Genomic DNA, 20714 nt, shown 5'->3' on the forward strand with positions numbered 1-20714 from the left:
GACCATACTTTTCTTAATTTAATAAACTTTCAAATGCTATCATTGTGATTTAAAATTGTTTCACAACCTAAGGGTAGAAGGGAACAAACTGGAAGAAATGAAATGGTAACTGAGAACCTTTCCCAACCTGAAATCCTCCTGTTGTGTTGGACTTCAACTTCCAGTTAAGGAAGGCTTATGTGCACAGGATCAAGGAGAAAGAAACATGAGAAACAATCTGCAGTCTGGAAGAATCAGCAGTGTCCACAGCAAAGTGTAATAACTCCAAAATGACAATGTACAGTATGTGTGATGACATCATACAAATGCCACCATTACGCAGTTCCATCTTGATGTTTGACATATGTATGTAAAGTTGTGCAATGTCATTGTTATTCACTTTTTGTGATTTGCCTTTCCCCCTTTGCCCACCTCATGGACACCCATGAACTCCTTAATTACAAAAATGTCAATAAAATGTCATATAGGCCCAGGCAAGCTGTAATCAAATAAAAATAATTTTTAGGTCTCCAGCTGAGTCATACAATTTATTGCTCTGTTTCATGCTGCTAGAGAGGACAAGTTACCTGCTGTGGATTTATGTAGCCAATTACCTTACTAACCTTGGCCCCACTTCCTCAACAAGACAACTCAACCATATAGTGATTATCCTCCTTTCATTTTTTTTAAAGGTAACATTCTTATTATGCGGGACTTTCTAATTAGTTAATGGAAATAAATTTAAGCCCATCAGAATACATATTAATTATGCTGACATTAATATAGATGTTAGAATTGCAAATAGCATTAAAAAAATAGCATTTCCTCCCATCCTTGCTCTTATACCTATACGTTTGTTTCTTCACTACATGTTTCTACAGAAAGCCTTCACAGCACCTAGCATAACAACAGAAGAACTGTGCTGGATCAAGCCAAGGGCCCATTCAGTTCAACATATACTCACAGTGGCCTGCAAACTCTGCTCTAGCACTATATTCTTCTTCAGCTTTGTGCTTCAACAACTGGTATTGGAAGTGCTATTCCCTCATGACTGGATGTAATTTATAGCTATCACGATTAGTGGCCTTAGTTAGCTTTATTTATCACAGTCATGTATATTTCAAAAATAGATCTTGAACATCTGAAATCAAAGAGGATTCTCTCTGATATATAAAGCTGTTTGAATGTAAAATCATAGCCTCAAGTACCACAAAGGCACTCAATTCAGATCATACTAAGGACCAGTTTTACTTTTTTTAAAGGACTGTATCCTTATATATAATGGCACAAAAACTTTTATGATTAATTTATCTTTGATCTCTAGCCCTCTTTAACTTTGAACCCCATAGCAACATTTCTTATTTCTCTGCACCATCACTAGTCTCTTTGAAGCCTCTGTAAATATCTCTTCCTTGTGTTCTGTTTATAGTGAGATGTCTTTTCTTCCCACATTATTGAAATGTGTTTAACAAAGGAGATTCAAGAGCGATAATATTAAATTATGCATCAAGCTCAAAGGAAATCCCAATTATAATGACAACATAACATTATGAATATTTCTGAATGTAGGAAAAAAAAAAAAAAACCTTCTTGGCCTAAAGCACAGTAAGAAAGACCATGCAATCAGTTGGTAACTCCTAGAAAATGAGTTGTATTGCTTGTGGCAGAGTGCTGGAAAGCGTTTGGCCCGAGAGATCAGAAAAATCACCCACCAGGCATTTCTATAAAATAAACGTATTTACAGAAAGCACAAAAACATATTTACAAGCTTGTGCATTCACACGCACTCAGAGAGGACTGGGAGGAAGGCAGATAGAAAGGAAACTGAAACTAGTAACAAGCCCAGGCAAGCTGCCCTCCAGGCAAATCAGGAGCTTTACCTTATATGGTCATGCCTTTTCACCCCCAAAACTGAGGATACTTAAGTTTGACCTGTTCACCCTGCCAGAGTGATTTGGTACCATAGTAACCTTAATTCCTCTACAGCCAAATTTCTTGCAGAAAATAACAAATACCAACACTCCCCCTTTTTTTATGCTAAGGAATAAGACACAAACCTATTTCCTTTGTCAACTCTGTGTCTTGGTACAAGAAGTGTTGCTTTCTAGAATGCCAGCCTAAGCTTGACCCAGCAAATTGAATTAAAATCCCAGAAGTGGATTTCCTGTCACTGAGATCTGCATTATCCTTTTACAAAACCAAAATTCTGCAGTTTTTCATCTAATTTTTGGTTCCAGGATCTGGCAGCCTGTTTTAATCCATAGATTGATTTCTGCAGTTCACAGACCAAATTCTCCCCTTTTTCATAGCCAGGAGGTTGCTGCATGTATAAGTTGTGGTCTAAATCACCATAGAGAAATGCAGTTTGAATATCATAGCGATGAACTGACATTCCTTTGAGTGCAGCAATTTTCAGCAGTAATCTAATTGATTCACCTTTAATAACTGGTGCAAAAGTCTTGTCAAAGTCTAAATCTTTCCTTTGAGTGAACCCTTTTGCAACTAACCTTGCTTTATTTTTTTGGATTTTGCCATCAGCATCCCTTTTCAGTTTGAAAACCCACCTACAACCTAGACAGCGTTCATTGGGAGGTAAATTTACCAGTTTCCATGTTTTATTTACTTTCAAGGATGCTAACTCCTGTTGCATGGCAGAATGCCAATTTTGTGCAATCTCAGGTGGTAAAGGGTTCACTTGCTCTAAAGATTCAGGTTCTGTGAATATGTGAAAAGCCTTTACTGTTTCAGCCTGAAAATGTGATGGAGGAACACCTTTATTACTCCTCTGAGATCTGCAAGGTAATACAGGGCTTAAATTTTGACTTCTATCACTTTCCTGAGAAGCATCTGTCTCATCAGACAGATCTTCAGTTTGCTTTTCTGGTTTAATGTCCTCACTAGGCAAAAGATCACCATCAGCAAGTCCTTGCTGTTCTGTTGTTGTTAGATCAAGTGGAGAGCTAGAATTTAATCTCCCCCAATTTTGCTCAGCAAAAGAAGCACTTTTGCTAATTATTAATTTCTCTCCCATTATGAACTTGTAGCTCCTCTGGCTTTGTTCATAGCCAACACAGATGGCTTTCTTTGTTGTGAGGCCTCCTTTCCTTCTCTGCTGTTTTGGAATGAGAACCCATGCAGGGCTACCAAACACTCTAAGATGGTTTATCTTTGGTTTCACACCATAAAACAAATGGAATGGAGTGTCCTGAATCACAGAGTTATACAATCTGTTTTGCACGTAACAGGCAGTAGATATCGATTCTGCCCAATATTTAAACAATAATCTGGAATCTTTAAGCATGCATTCCATTGATTCTTGCAGTGTTCTGCCCTTTCTTTCAGCAACACCATTTTGCTGAGGGGTGTAAGGGTTAGAAAGAATTTGTTCTATCCCCTTTTTGGCTAGGAACCTTTTGAAATTGTGAGAAAGGTACTCTCCTCCTCTATCACACAGGACTGCAGATACAGGCCTTGGGAATTTTCCATTTGCCCATGTCACAAACCCTTTAAATTTCTCAAATGCCTCATCTTTATGTTTTAAGATGTAGATAAATGTGTATCTTGAGAAATCATCAATGATGGTCATTGCATACCTTGCTTGTCCAAGACTTGGAGCAAAAGGACCAATAATGTCAGAGTATACAATTTCCGAAGGTCTAGTTGTAACTCTGTCACTGTGCTTACTCACAGGAGCTTTTAGTGTTTTGCATTCTTTGCAAACTACACAATCTAAGTATTTGTCACAGGGTTTTATCTTTAGGTCAGCACACAGCTGTGGCATTTGTGCTATATACTTGAAATTAGCATGACCAAATCTCCTGTGCATCAGGTGTACACATTGGTCATGATATGGCGTGTTGCCAACTGCAGCCTTGCAGCTTGGCTTCCTTGCATTTTGCACAATGTACAAAGAGTCTTTTAATATACCAGTAGCACACAATTGTCCATTTTTACGTATCTCACAACCATTTTTCTTAAATGTTATGATATACCCTGTTGCAGCCAATTGTGCCACAGATAAAAGGTTTGACTGTAGATTTGGCACATACAGCACACCTTTCAGTTTCTCCCAAGCAGGATAAATACAAGTCACCTTGTCCCATAATTTTGGTCACAGACCCATCAGCCAAAGACACACTTTGTCAGTTTTAGACAGTGACATAAAAGAGCTTTTACAATTACATAATGACAATTGGCCCCAGAATCTAACACCCATACCTCAGAATTACCCTTCTCAGCAACCTGTGCAATTTGGGTTGTCTGAAGAGCCTTCTTCTGTGTTGCCCTTGTGTTTTTCTCTGTCTTTCTACTCTTGGGTCTCAAGGCACAGTCTTTCTGCAAATGTCTAGCTGAACCACAACTGAAGCATCACTGGCTGGCTAGTGCTGTAGCCTAAGCTTCATTTCCCTTGCTTTTGGTGCTGTAGCTTTCCAGAAAAGATGGGGGGGATCTTTCCTCTCTCTTCTCCCATTCTGCAAGTAAGTGCTGTGTTACATATGATGGGGTGAGGTCTGCTTCAGGCAAAGCCTCCAGGGTACAATTCAGTGTGTCCCACGTTTCATTCAGTGAGGACAGGAGGATGTAGGATTTTGTGAGAGGTGCAAATTCCATTCCTCTCTCCTGCAACTCAATAAACAGCTGCTGAATATGATGCAGGTGCTCAGGAAGGCTATCTCCTTCTGCTAGGCAGGCTTTGTACAGCTTCTTTGTCAGGGTAACTTTACTCCCTGCTGTTGCCTTTACATACAAGTCTCTCAATGCATCCCAAAATTGCTTTGCAGACTGCATGCCATGCACATGCACTAGCTGATTGTCCTCAACTCCCAGGATAATGGTGGCTGTAGCCCGCTCATCCTGCCTAAGCCATTCAGCACTGGGATTTTGGGGGGTTTCCTCACCAATTAGCATTCAAAGATTCTCTCTGCGAAGATACATTTCCATCTTCAGGGCCCAATTCAAGTAGTTGGTCTCTGATAGGTGCTCAAGAGGCATCACCGAGGGCTGGGAGGCAGCCATGGCTTCTTCCTTCTTTTGCAAGTCACTTCAGCTGGCTTCTTTGTCCTGCAGACCGGCAGCAGCTGGAAAATCTCCAGGTGGCTCCAAAGAAAATCTTCACAGGTCTTTGCTACCTGCCTTTAAATTGTGCATGAGGTGTAGAGCTGATCTCTCTGCTCTCTCTGGGGGTTTACTGGGCCCATAACCTGTGGTAGAGTGCTGAAAAGCGTTTGGCCCAAGAGATCAGAAAAATCACCCACCAGGCATTTCTATAAAAATAAATGTATTTACAGAAAGCACAAAAACATATTTACAGGCTTGTGCATTCACACGTGCTCAGAGGGGACGGGAAGGAAGGCAAATAGAAAGGAAACTGAAACTAGTAACAAGCCCAGGCAAGCTGCCCTCCAGGCAAATCAGGAGCTTTACCTTATATAGTCATGCCTTATCACCCCCCAAAACTGAGGATACTTAAGTTTGACCTGTTCACCCTGCCAGAGTGATTTGTTACCATAGTAACCTTAATTCCTCTACAGCCAAATTTCTTGCAGAAAAAAAATCAAATGCCAACATTGCTTGCTAGTTGTTATTAACTAGCTTTGATTCTAATAATGTAAGACTGAAGATATTTAAGGTTAAATGGTGCTAGCAAGCTGTGAATTGGGTTTATTACAACAACAAATGATTTTGCATGACATACCATCTCATATGGACATCTCAGCTGTCACGATTTGGATTTAAAGCAGACAGGATAAAACGCAGAATAGGTACAGTATACTGATCACCAAATGTTGTTCCTTGACATGAAGAGTAAAATACACTGAGAGGAAAATCTAGAAATATTCATATTGTCTGCTTCAGAATATGTTAAATATATTGCGCTAGCTCCTCAATTGGTTATTGTATCACTTGGCAATATCACAATGATACTAAAAATATTCAGCCTGAAGCAAATGAAGAACAATGATGCTTAATTCCAACCTTGCTTTTCTAAATATATCCACAATGCAAACTTACAGCAAATTACAGGATGATAACTCAGAATGATTTAGTGAGCAAACTGCAATGTTCCCAATTGCTGGGAATATAAAATAATAGATTTATGAACTGGGTCCAGAATATAAAAAACACCATTTAAAGATTTCCCAGCTGAGTTGTGACTTTTCCCTACATTATTAAATTTGCTTAATTTTTATTCAGTTTCTCAAAGAAACAAGTTTCCTTTGAGGAATAAACATCTTAGATTCTATGTTAACAGTCATATCTATGTGTTAACATTTGGATTTCTCAGGAAATAACTAGTCTGATTACCTTAAGCAATAAAATGTTCATTCCTAGCTTCTCTTTTTGGGATGTATTCAAATAATATTTTTTTAGACTATATCAGTGCTCCGATTGTTCCCAATATCTGGTAAATGGAGATTCACTAGCAACTAACCAATAGCATCCATACAAAAGCATGATGGTGTCAATATGACAACACACACAATGTTGTCAATGTCATAATGGTATATTACATCCCAATGTTTGACATATGAGTATTGTTATCTTGATGCCCCTTTTAGCCCATGTTTTATATTTCTACATTATTAATATTCATAATTTATGTTGTCATTTTAGTTGATGCTCATATATAACAATACTAGAATGCTTGAACTTCTCTCAAAAACTTTTCAATAACGCAGAGAGAAAAGACAATTCCTATAAACAGAGAACAAAAGGAGATATTTATAGTTTCAAAGAGCTTAGTGGTGATGTAGAGAAATGCAATTAATGGACAAAACAGATGGAAGAACAAACAGTAGGACAGAATTTCTGAAGAGATAAAAGTATACCATAACAGGTTATGGTGATCAGGTGAACTCTGTGGTTATTCCAGAATGAAAGAAGGTATCAGGAGGCAAGAGAACAAGATATTCCAAGATACTTGCTTTATAGAAATCTCTTCTCTTCTTTAGAGGAGGCCACCTATCTAAGTACTGGCAATACCTTCATCTCAGTTTTACTAAAGAGCCTCTTAGCCCTGCATGATCTAGACTAAGGCATTGATCTTGACTGGCAGCAACTGTGATTATATCTTATGTCCATGATCTTGAATTCTTTGTCTTACCTGAGTCCAGAACATGTACTCAAACTTACTGCAGATTCAGCATATTCTTGTACATGGCCATGATAGAAGCAATGATTCTAATGAGACAGAGAAAAAAGAATCAATTCCAATATTCTATGTGTAATCTTATTGTTGATGTGTGAAGTGTTCTGCTCCTTTTTTTTTTTTAAATAAAAGTCTTTTCTGAATTCCAGTGTTTGAAGAAATAATCATGCTGAAAGTATCCTTCTGCCTAGCTTGAAACAAGGCATAAGACTTTTCAGGATTTAATGCCAGATTTATATGAGCTCATGGCAATATCTACACTGTACCTCATTCAGCAAAAGACAATGATCAGACAAGTATTTAAAACTATTCTCCCTGACACGCCTGCTCTTTTTGATTATATTATTATTGGAAAACTATGATGGGAGCAGTTTGTAAAATTAAACAGCAGAGCAAATTACACTGTCATTCACCTTTAGGCATTCACTGTAGATATAAATTTTAAATTATGCAGATCCATAAGACATAATTAAGCATACTGCACAATGTAATAAAACCATTTCCTATTTTACAGCTTCACAAAGAAATTGATCATGAGAAATGCGATGGAGAGGAGAGAGAAGGAATATTTTATCATATTATGCTGACTTGGAAGCAGCACGTTATTAAGAACAGGAATGAAAGGGAATTCTATTTTCAGAAGCCACTCCTGTTTCAATTTGTGGCAGGTTACTGTATTTCTTTTTAATAAATCCAGATGCTTACCAAATGAACCATAACAGAAGATACTTAGTCAATAAAGTTGTGAATTTGTCTGAAATTCAAGGTTAATGCTATTGCTGATGAAATGTAATACCTTCTCCCCAATTATGGACCTGGTTATAAAATAAAGTTTGTGTCACAAGCAGCATTCTAGCTCTTTTGAATGACAGCTGGAAACCAACTTCCCCACCCCACCCCCTTTGTGAAAGGTTGTTATCTTATTAATGCAAAGAAAGCTATCTCTCATATTTCAGCATAGCAGTCATCTAACCAACCTCTATTTCTTGGTTCATTCACATCTGAGCTGCATTAATTAACCTTTCTGTATCAGGGCATGGTTTTCAATTACATAGTCTCAGACAGCAGCCTTTTAAAGACCACCTTGATTTGGTTAGAGAAAGTAATCATGTGAAAATATCACAGTTGCATTTTAATAGTTCAGGAGTATGAATTTTAGGCAAATCTGATCACCACATAAAGAAAATATTAGCTTAGCACAAAAGTATTTATTTTTCTCTTCATTTTATGTGAAAAGATGTAAAAAATGACAAGGGTTATAAACTACGTGCAGGGCATATCAATATGGATAAAATTAACATTATAAAAGAAGTTGTTTGCTTTGTATATTTACTGAATTATCTTTTTAATCTGTTCCAGTATCAGCTTAATAAAAATAATGTAAAAGGGGAGAAAGTCATATAAAGGAAATTATGTGTGTCTAAATAAAAGCAGCAATAACATGCATAAGAAAACAATACAGAACTCCAATATTCAACAAAACATACTCATTAAAAGCATGGGGTGGGGGGTGGGGGGTGGGGGGTGGGGAAGGGAAAAGGAAGCCCCATTCTTCCAACATGACTCCTGGGAAGGCTGGGTGAAGAGGCAAACTTGAATAAGCCTCTAAAACACAGGATAGCAGATGCTGCCCAAATATCAGGAAGCAGAGCATTCCAGACTGCAGACTCCACTTTAGAGAATATTCAGCTGCAAACAACCCCAAATGGCTTTCTGCAGCTGTCATTACACACAGCAAAATCGCTCCTGGTGATCTCGGTGACATACCAAGCCTATTATGGTGAAGGTGATCTGATAGGTACGTACGCTTGGCCCAAGTTGTTTAGAATTGTATGTGACCTTGAACCGGGCTCAGTAACTAAGCAGCTAATGCAAAGGTGTGGGATGGGCACGGCCAGGTGCCCCATTCAGCAACCTCATCACTGCACTAGCTTCCAAACCAAGCACATTAGTAGCCTCACATAGAGTGTATAGTATAATCTAAACATGCAGTTACCTATCCTTGAGCAACCATAGCTGGGCTATTGCTATCCAGGAAAGGGCACTGTGTCTCCAGCTGAAGCTGGCAGTATGCACTTCTAGGCAAAGAGGGTACTTGGGCCTCCCATAACAATGATGACTGTAGAAACATCCTATAACTATGTTCCAGTCCTTTCTGTGAGAATGCCTTCCCATTTTAGAACAGATAAACTGCTAATTCCCAAACCCAGAAACCCCCTACTCACAAAATCTCTGCCTTGACAGAATTCAGTCTTTGTTTATTGGCCCTCATCTACCCCATCCTTACATCAGGTAATGTTTCAAAACATTTATATTCTAGCATGGCCACCTTGAGATTTTTGTGGGCTTCATGGTAGCCTGGGATTAAAGCACACTGCAGAGCACAACCGTATTTAGCTTTTTCTTTCCAATCAAAATGTGGCCTAAGCATTGTAGGAGTGTGGCCTTCCTTCAGTGAGGGGTGTCTAGTAAGTCCTCCATATCTGAGATTATTGTGCAAGCAGATGTTGTTGGGAGAAGATCCCACAGATATCCAGACACTGAAACAGGAAGGGCTTTAAAGGTGACAAGGAGCACTTTAAATTGCATTCAGAAGCTGAGTGGTAATTCATGGAAGGAAGTCTTTTAATCCCATTAACTATGTATTATGCTTTTGAATACCAATTGAAGGGGAATGCAGCTCAAAAATTATACTGAATAATATGTTTGGGGCAGCTTCCCTTTGCCAGCTGCATGTTCATTTTGAGAAAGAAAGTGCTGGAAAAACCAGACATATCTATTTGCATTTTCCCCGTCATGATATTGAGAATGAGAAACAATACTGTATTTCCATTTGTAGAAGGGTCTGCTTCTTGCTTCACCTTAAAATTTGGAGGAAACTGTAGGGGAAACTCTGGAAGAACCTTTAGTGAGACTATTGATTATAATATTCAGCTTAGCTACACATTCCAAAATAGCTCATACCAACAGCCCCAATATAAGACAAAAGTCATTATGTAACTTCGTTTATAGTATCTACATGGTTATTATGAAAAGCATTGAGTTCGACAGCTCTATCAAACATATAATTTTAATGTTGTAATGCCAGTTCAGCTGGAATTAATCAACGCATAAAAGACAAATGTAATAATTGAGCTCATCCGCTATGCTGTTTTAATTAAGAAACCTTATTTACAGCTAGAAAAAGAAAATGTCCTTGCAGCCCTATAGTTTTACTGAGAAGATGTAAATGCTTTGTGAAGTTATTTGTTAAGATTTTAATAAATATCAGGTAAAGCTTGGATCCTTTATTAACTCTTATTCCACACACTCATCTATAATATATTTTCAGGGTAGGATCCCATGAAAATGAAAAAGAAATAAAGGGGGCCTTCTAGCTTTTGTACTGAAGAAGCCCAGGAAGAGTTTGCAATCTTTTTGTGAGAGCTTCCATATCTCGAAACCTGGCTCTCATGCTACATCTTTGCCACAGAAGAGGCTCTCAGCTTGTTCTAAACCTCGAATAGGCACAATTTCAAACAGCATTAAGTGCACAAATCTTATAGCAGTTTAAAGCCCTGACATCATGGCTCCATTGGAGCATTTCCTTCCACAGATGTGCATTTTGAACAAAAGGGTGAGTAAACTATAGCAGCGAAGATCTAAAATCAAATATAGACTAGCCACTTTATTTTCATGGTTCCCTTTCTGTCTCTTTAATTTTCATCTATCATATATCGACCCTAACCACAAGAATTCACAAAGCTTACCGTGTAATTACGTATGACAATAGCGCTAGTACCATCTTCCAAATAATGCATTTCTGTGAAGTTGCCAGCAAAGAGGCCACTGGGGAAAAAATTAAAGGAAATCTTAGACAGCATCTCTGCACCAAATCATTTTGATTTAATTTACTCTTTCAAAAATGAATGGAAATAAGAGAAAGCTCAATACTGGAACACAACAGATATAACATTTGGACAATATATGTAAGCAAAGAAAAGGAATTTTCCACAGTTGGTTTTTCTTTCTGAATATTAACAAGTGTTCAAGAAAAAATAAATCAGTACTTTTGATAAAGTAATTAGTTCCACCTCCAAATGCAGATCTTTTTTTTAAAGCAATATATTTAATTCATATCTTTCCCTAATCAGATACTCCAGATCAACTGTTTTGGGCTGTTAGGGAAAAAAGTTGATTATACAGCATGTAAAATTAACCCAAATATAAATTATCTGGAATTGTCTCAAAGGGTTTACAAGAGACTTTTCCCACTCTGTACTTCAGATTTAAAAATATTCTAGTGAAAGATGATGTATAGATTTTATAAACATATACAGTTCTATCCTAATCAATCATTAAAGTAAGATTTGGTTGTAACCTTGGAGCACTGGTTGCGGCAGTGGAGAGACTGAAGCCCTAGTGAATTCATAACATTTGCACAGTTCAAGAACATCGCTATGACCATCAGAGTGCCATTGTTCCACTTATCTCTTTCTAAGGTGTTTTGTTCATTCTTAATAGGTTTTAGGATGCTAACGGTGAAGTCTAGAATGTCCTGGGGAATTTCTTTGTTAAATGACTGGAGCTCCTCCCAAGGACCTGATCTTACATGGAATGTTAAGATGAAAAGTTCAGTCAACATGTCAACTCCTAAGTAGCTTGTTCCCTGATTTATCATACAGTTCTGGGGAAAGAAAGGAATGGGGGAATGACTCAAGAGGGGATGGTTTAAGTCTCTTAGATACTTATGTCCAGTGTTCAGATATATTCCTTATTAATCTGGCTTTTTGTACATAAAAAAGAGTTTCCCATTTGATCTAAATTTTGAGATTCAGGTATAAGAGCCAGTTTGGTCTAGTGGTTAAGGTGCTGGGCTAGAAACCAGGAGTCTGTGAGTTCTAGTCCCACCTTAGGCATGAAAGCCAGCTGACTGACCTTGGGCCAGTCACTTTCTCTCAGCCCAACTCACCTCACAGGGTTGCTGTTGTAGGAAAAATAGGAGGAGGAAGGAGTATTAGGTATGTTCGCCACCTTGAATTATTTATAAAAATAATAAAGGCAGGATAGAAAATAAATAAATGTATTGCAAACAAAATGTTCTGGAAGAGATCAGATTAGAAAGATCAGCTATAGCTGTATAATAGCTTATTATGTCATGGTTTCTTGAAATGTCTGATGAGAGAATTATGGGAGTTAAATTAAAAAAGAAACTTCTAAGTTAAGGGCATTTGCAGATGATTTGGTGTTAGTTTTAGAATAACCACTAGAAGGCGGAGAAACATTAATAGGAAAATTAAAGGACTTTGGTATGTTAGCAGGTTTTAAGATTAATAATAAGAAGTCAAAGATGTTAACAAAAATATTAAATTAGAAGATCAAATAGAACTGATGGAGAAAACTGGTTTTAAGATTAAGAAAAAAGTAAAATATTTGGGTATTACTATGACAAATATGAATTGTATGTTATTTCAAAATAATTATGTTAAGACATGAAATGAAATCAAGAAGGACAAATTAAGATGGGAGAAATTAAAATTGTCACTATTGGGGAGAATCTCTGTGATAAAAATGAACGTTTTGCCAAGAATGATGTTTTTGTTTCAGACAATTCCTGTTTTGACAACTGATATACCATTTAAACAATGGCAAAAAGATATATCTAAATTTATATGACAAGGGAAAAAACCACGAGTTAAATATAAAGTGTTACAAGATGCAAAAGAAAGAGGAGGATTGGGCTTACTGGATTTGGAATTGTATTTTGCAGCTTGCTGTTTGGTTTGGATGAAAGAGTGGGTGCTGCTGAGAAGTAGGAGGCTGTTGGAGTTAGGACACAACCTGAGATTTGGGTGGCATTGATATTTGTGGTACAACAAAATCAAGGTTAATGTGGGTTTTAAAAATCATTATGTTAGATGTGCCATATTGAGAATGTGGAATAGATGCAAACCCAAGTTGTGCCTGGAAACACCTTTGTGGCTCTCAGCACAAGAAGCATTTTATAGATGAGAAATAATAGGCAAACACAAATGACTAATTTATCGGCAGATACTAGAACTTTGTCAAGGGGAACGTAAAATAAAATCAAGAGAAGAATTGGCAGCAGAGGGATATAGTCTCTTTGGGGGAAAGTGGCAAAATTTGAAAAATAAATAAAATAGTTAATAGCTTTTTTATTTACAGTTATTAGAAAGATTTAAAGTAGACAAAAGAGTTTATGAACATGGTAAGACTGAGTATGGAACAGAATTGTGTACAAATGATGAACATGTAATTGCTAAACTGTATAAACTTTTACTTAAGTTTGAAACAGGTAAAAGAATGTAAGGTAAAGTGGGCTAAAATTTTTGGTTATGATATGCAGATGGAACAGTCAACTTAATAAACAAGTTAAAAAGTTGATTATACAGCATGTAAAATTAACCCAAATATAAATCATCTGGAATTGTCTCAAAGGGTTTACAAGAGACTTTTCCCACACTGTACTTCAGATTTAAAAATATTTTAGTAAAGTTGTTGTGGGGAAAATAGGAGACTGGAGTATTAAGTATGTTAGCCAACTTGAGTTGACCAAATATATATGCATATGAATATGCATATAGGCAGGATAAAAATATAAGATGAGATGAGATGAGATGATAATAGTTGCATGAATGGCAAACAGAACATGGAACATAAATAAAAGAAAATAACATTACCTTGCCATTGCAAAGATAGGAAAGCGTCCCAACTGAGATTCCTTTATTGCATCTTCAAGCCAATCAAAAGAACATTTTGACAGTGAAAAATCTGTTACATCTATACTACATGAGAAATCTTTTGAAACACTCAAAAGTGTGATGTGACAAGTTGGTTAAGTATTTTGGCAGTAAAATCAATTATATATCCTTTAATCTAGACAATAATGTTGCAGAATTTCAATGGAGGTATCCAGTGATCTGGTTTTATGTAATTTATTTTGATTATTTCAGCTTTAAGACACAGATAAAGTACTTACAAAACTATGCTACATCATCTGTATGCTCACTTTGCTGGGTATTGACTGGATAGGTCCAAGACCTTATTAATGCCATATTAAAAGTGGAAGGGGCTTAGCTTCTTGGAAACAACAACTGTGACAGCATTCCATCTCACTGAAATGAAAAATTGCAAGAACTATTGCCCAATTCTCAAATACCTCATTTTTTGACAAGCTGTTGTACAGTTGCTGCTGGTTAAAATACTCAGGCCTATTTAAATCAGGCTTAGACTAAGAAATTGGGTGAGAAATATTTTTGATCATCCTGTTGGACCTCAGTCTTGAGAGAGAAAGCAAAATTAGATTCTGATTATTCATCTGTATTTCTTAGCAGCTTTTGATACCAGTGGTCGTGGCATCTTAATGAATCTGCTTTCTGGATTGGGGTGATACAGTTGTTTCACCCTGCAGGTTCAGTTTGCCTAAACATTCCCTACATGTTCAATTGCAAAAAGTAGCACAGGGGGACTTCTGTGAACCTCTTGACTTTTAATTTATGGAGTTCTTCAATGTTCCATCCTCCCTCCATCCCTTATAATATCTATATAAATCTGCTAGACAAAGCCATTCAAAGACTTGGAATTAAGTACCAAGTATACACTGATGACTTCTAATTCTGTTTTAATTTTTATCAGAATCAGGTGAAGCTAGAGAAATGCTGATGCTCTGGATTCAGTAATGAAATTGATGTGGGCCAATAGTGAAGCGGGATTCTACTAAGACAAATGGTTCCAATACTCCCCCCACGCAAATAGCATTTGACCTTTGTAGAACAGAAGTGTACTTTTGAGCAACTTCTTGATCTAACACTACAACTAGAGAACAAAGTGACCTTAGTAGCCTAAAGCCCTTTTTTCAAAATATTCAGCCCTTTCTAGACTAAAGGGCCTGATTATATTGACCCACCTTCCGGCAATTTTATATGGGAGTCCTGGGATGTATCATGATAGGATTCCTCATAAAAATAATTCAGACGCTTTAACTTATTCAGAATGCAACTGCTAGGATTATGATTAGTTTATTACCTAGTTCAGAGGTGAGTGACCTGAGGCCCAGAGATGTATAGAGCCCACAAACCCATTTTTTTCTCCTGTCCCTAGAGGAACCTCCATTCACAACTGTCAAAATTATAGTATAAGCATTAAGCAGCAGCCTTAACTAATTTTATGAAACAATCCTTAACATCCAAGGGGGTGGGAGAACATAAACTGTTGCTACTTTGTATTCCTCTTATCCCTTCCAAAAAGCAAAATTTTGAGTGGCTGCTCTTGCATACAGAGAATCAACTGCATGCTTCAAAATACTGGAAATGTTTCATAGCCCCAGCCATCAAAAGATGGTTGATTCTGTACCTAAATAGAGCTATGCTACAGTAAATTAATGTTCTGGTTATTTCATATGATTGTAGTGTGGAAAAGGAGGGAATTAAAGGAGGGAATGTCATGTATGAATGAAGTTCCTAGAGCAAACTAGGATAGATACTTAACATGCAATAAATAAATAAAAATATCTGAAGGAATATTTCCACATATATGTCCCTGCTCATGTCTAAAGATCCTCAGCCTTCTCTGAGAACCATCATTGTGGTAGCTTCCAAACTTTGAAATGCCCTCCTGGGGGAGGTATGATTAATGATAATTCTACATTCCAATGGCATCAAATTAAAACACAAGTTTAAATATCTTGGCATTCTGATATTTTAATAATCGAATCATAGAGTTAGATTGAGCCATTGATTTCAACCCTATCTTGAAGAATCCAAATAAAAGCATCACTAACAGACTGCTGTCTAGCTTTCAATCTGCCCACTCCCAGTGATATAGAACAGGTCTATTCTTCTGTTGATTTCCTTTCATATACTGTATTTAAAAAGTACTATCCAACTGCCCCAAACCTCAAGGGTAAACATTCCTTGGTCTTTCAGTCTTCCTTTATTGTTCTGGAAGTTATTTTATCTTGCATACAACTCATGCAAAATTGTATTTATATTACAGACTTATGTGATACATCTTCATCACCAAAGATATCACAATGATGTGCATAAATATTACAAAACCAAATAACAGTAAAATCTAAATAAAACATATATTGTCAGGTTTGGCAGCTGCGTGAACCTAAAGTTCAGGAATTTCAGCAAGTTTACTGTTTTCAGCTGAAAATTTCCACGTACATTAGGGAGATATTCTGCTTCTCTTTCTCACAGCCCTCATACAACGGCAGACCTCTTCTCTCATATCAGGCAAGCTTGCAGCTGGCCATTTACCTAACAGCTTCTTGAATCTTTAATAATCTGGGAGCTAGCTATTACATATACAGTCAAAGTTCAATGTAGATTAAAATTGAATTCATGAAACTGAATGTCATCAACAGTGAAATAAAGTTTCTAAATCACAAAAGTAATAATTCTACTTTATACTGAGTTGGTAAAGTCCCAGTTCATGTGCTGTGTCAATGCTGGAACACCATACCCTAAGAAACATTCAGACAAACTGGAAGAAGCTCAGAAAAAGAAAAGTGAGGATGATCAAGGACTAGAAATGAGGCTGTCCTGACCAACATCCAATGCTCAGCTGGGCACTGCTGAAGCAACTCTGCATATGAGAAACTCATACACAAGTACAGATATAAACTGGGCATAGAAGCATCTCAACAAATCAAACTCTTATCAATGAGAGCTGCTTGTGTATATTGTAGAACCTGTTTTGCAAATAAGCACACTGTATGCACTGGAGGACAGGGTTCGACCAGCAACATAAAGGGTTAGGGAAAAATTATCAAACAATTCAAAGATGGGGGAGTTCCTTAATATTTTTCCCCTTAAGACTTCACATTATTGGGAAAAAAAACTGGAAAAAATATGAATTTCCCATTTTTTTAATGCCTTCCCATCTATATGGTAGTTTCCTTCCTCCTTTACTACAGACCTGTGTTAACTAACAATTCAAGACATCAGCTTGATTTTTTTTATCAACCTTCCTTTGCTTGATTTCTTCTCTAAAATGCATTCTTGACAAAATTCTTTTTAAAATAATTGTGTAATTTTATTGGGTCTTCCCACAATGATAAAGGTAAAGGTAAAGGTAAAGGTTTCCCTTGACATTAAGTCCAGTCGTGTGACTCTAGGGAGCGGTGCTCATCTCCGTTTCAAAGCTGAAGAGCCGGCGTTTGTCCGTAGACACTTCCATGGTCATGTGGCCGGCATGACTAAACGGAACGCCGTTACCTGCCTGCTGAAGCGGTACCTATTAATCTACTCACATTTGCATGTTTTCGAACTGCTAGGTTGGCAGGAGCTGGGACTAGCAACGGGAGCTCACCCCGTCACACGGATTCGAACCGCCGACCTACTGATCGGCAAGCTCAGCAGCTCAGCGGTTTAACCTACAGTGCCACCGCACAATGATATCCCACAATGATACAATCACTATATATGCTTGACTTTCTGACATGAACATTTGAATTAAAAGTTAAAAACCCAGGTAACATCACCATTAACCATGGATGCAGCATATAAAGTACAATAACTGGATGCGTCAATGCTCCTTATTTATTTTTAGGCTTTGATTGAAGTTATGAAGGATACTTTTTTTAAAGAAACACAGTTGCAAAAATAAAAGTAGTCTTTTGTTTTGCTTTTTTCACCTTCAGTCTCTAAAGGAAGGATTCTCCTGTGGGTTTTTTTTTTTTTTTTGCCCCTTAAATGTGATATATTTTACTCTGCAGGCTTGTTCTATGGCTTTTGATATTGTTTTGACAGCTAAATGAAAATCTGGGCACTGTATAACATATGCCTCTAGGGCAGCTTTCTTTCTCTTTTCCCCTTTCTGGCAGAGCAGTTGTTATCTCCCGTTTTGAAAATGCTTAATGCTTTAAAAACTGTCTTGTGGTAAAAACACTTAGTGCTGATATCAGGCCATTACAAATCATGTGTGGGGGACTTCTTTAAAAGATTATTGACAAGAAACCAGAAGGAACGGTATATGGGTATATGCGTTTAGAGGTCACATTATACTACTCATACTTAACTATCAAACACCACAGTCAGTGCACGAATCTATGAGATAATTTGTCTCCCTTTCAAAGAAGACATACTTTACTGAGTTGATTTACATGTGTTTTTGTACCTTCTCCCCCTTAAAGGAGATAAACACAGAAAAGCAAACCAATTTAGAGGGCAATCTTCTTAACATAATTGAATCAATGTAACTGAGAAAGAACATGGATTTAAACAGCACTAATCCATCACACTTCGGGATCTGCACTATGAATTGTCACTATGCTTGAGAAAGAGCTCCCCCCAACCACCTTAGCAGTTGGTTCCAGGCCCTTTCCATATGCATAGTAGGAGCACAGCTTTCTCAAATGTCTCTCAAGTCTTACTGAATCCATCAATTCATTCAAGCTGCTGAAGCCCAACCTGGCCGACAAAAAGCCCCAAACAAACTCAACCATCTTTTGCATGACTTCAAGGTTGCATTCTGGTCTGGTGCCAAACAAGATCAAAAATCTATAATTCACATATAGGAAGCTATTTGTACTGAATTACATGATTCATCTATCTAGCTCAGTATTGTCACTGCTGTGTTCACAAAACATGCTGATTCATGGTTAACTGATCCTTGTTCCATTGAATTAACTGAAATAACTTCACAACACAGTGAGGAATAAAGTTACCATGTAGACAGGGTCTCTTGGGCTAAAATGTTGTTGGCTATTTTGTAGTTTGCTCAGCTAGATAGTATTACCTGGTAGATCGTAATACCTACTTGACCGATCTCTAAAAGCTAAGCAGAGTTGTACATGGTTAATAGTTGAATGGAAAAACCATCAAGGCATTTCCTCTATTTGGATGTATCCATAAATCACCAGGTGTTGAATTCGACTTAAAGGAGACTACATGTTACTTTTAATCTGTAGTCCAGTATATATGGACAGTGACTTTCATATAGGATTTTATCTCATCCAAATGGAGATGCCAAGGACTGAAAGTGAGACCTTTTTCTCTATCCCTGATCTATTTAAAACTCTCTATGGGTTGGGAATGATCAGGATGCAGTTGCTGTTCTTAAGCTTAGGAGGGCCTTATCTTTGGTCTCAAATGTAGTTTTCTTCCCCAAATACTGCAAATTGCAGCTTCAGAAATATGTTTTTGTTTGATTTTTCTTGATATTTCCTAGAATCACTTCCTCCTGCTAGTATTTAAAGACCAAGAGGATAATCTCTTGTTTCAAGGGATGAGGATGAGCATGCTCAACCACCACTTCTCGTTGAGGGTGTTTGTTCTTCCATCCATGGAAGTTCTCCAAATGAATGACATCTTTGGAAAATCAGGATCATCAGCTAGTGAAGAATCTCCACGGATATAGGGCTTCTCCACTGCAGACACTCATCCTCTACACACAGAGGGGAACAAGAGGAACATGTTTAAAACTTCTAATTTAAGACTTAAACATAGTTAGGTATAAGAGATACTGAACTCAATGGGACTACTACAGAAAAAGCATGTACAGGTTTCTTTGTAGCACAGCACAAAGGCTTCCACTGACTCATTTCCTTGTTGCCAATAGAAGGAAAAAACAGTTCAATATTGCAAGGAACTCTTCTCCTATCTCCTTCTCCTTATATGGTTTAAGCTGGGTGACAGATCCATCCCCAGCAAGAGAGCAGCCTGTGCATGTTTCCCTAGGAAAAAGGCAACTTAGCTCAATGAACTTAATGAAAAGTGGCATGCATTTTTTTTTGCTGTGATTAGATTTCCAGACTTTCTCTATGAAAGACGAAGTGTGCATGTATATGCATGAATAACTTACATGAGAGTGATTATGTGTGCATGCATGCACAGGCTTGTGTGAGAATGAATGGTGCATGATTATGTCTGTACATGCAAGAGCAGTTTGTATGCATTTATGCAGATAAGGATTTGGTTTTACAGATGGGATGCCTTACTTTACAGGCAGTTAATTTTAACCAGTAAGTTCATACCTGTTAGTTAGTTGGTATTTAGTTAGTTTGACTAGCTTGGCCTTTTTGAAGGGAAAAGTAGCTCCCAACCATCACATGTTACCTCTTTCAAAGTCAACTGGATTAACAGCACAACTTATATTACTTTTCTAACATATTATTATCTACATGGAAAATCTCATATAGAGAGCCAGTTTGGTCTAGTGGTTAAGGCAACAGGCTAGAAACCAGCAGACAGAGTTCTAGTCCTGTCTTATGCATGAAAGCCAGCTGGATGACCTTGGGCCAGTCACTCCCTCTAAGACCAACTCACCTCACAGGGTTGTTGTTGTGGGGAAAATAGAAGGAGGAAGGAGTATTAGGAATGCTTGCTGCCTTGACTTATTTATAAAAGTAATAAAGGCGGGAGCTATAAAATAAATAAATAAATAAATCCTCTTTCTGTATGGTATATCATTCTTGCTAACTTTAGGCCAGTGAGACATACTAGTTATTCCTTTTAAAATGCATGATAGCGCTTCCTATTGATTCCACCACAGTGTGCAAAGGCTTCTCCAGTTAGATCATCTCGACTTTTGCAGTGGAGATTGCTATTTTTTATTCAATTACTAGCCTTCTGGTTAT

The 20714-nt window shown here is 37.4% G+C and overlaps 1 protein-coding gene across 1 annotated transcript in view; it reads right to left on the bottom strand.

The window, feature by feature from the left end:
- The window catches only part of ADAM12 (ADAM metallopeptidase domain 12), a 314025-nt gene that overhangs the window by 143528 nt on the left and 149783 nt on the right, over positions 1-20714 (bottom strand). The window contains exons 4-5 of the mRNA XM_063307340.1: positions 10879-10957; positions 7085-7161 (exon numbers count right to left, since the gene is read on the bottom strand). Of these exons, the coding sequence (XP_063163410.1) occupies positions 7085-7161; positions 10879-10957 (156 nt within the window). The remainder of the gene's footprint in view (positions 1-7084; positions 7162-10878; positions 10958-20714) is intronic.

This window comes from Candoia aspera, chromosome 6 (genome assembly GCF_035149785.1).
Source record: "Candoia aspera isolate rCanAsp1 chromosome 6, rCanAsp1.hap2, whole genome shotgun sequence".
NCBI lineage: Eukaryota > Metazoa > Chordata > Lepidosauria > Squamata > Boidae > Candoia > Candoia aspera.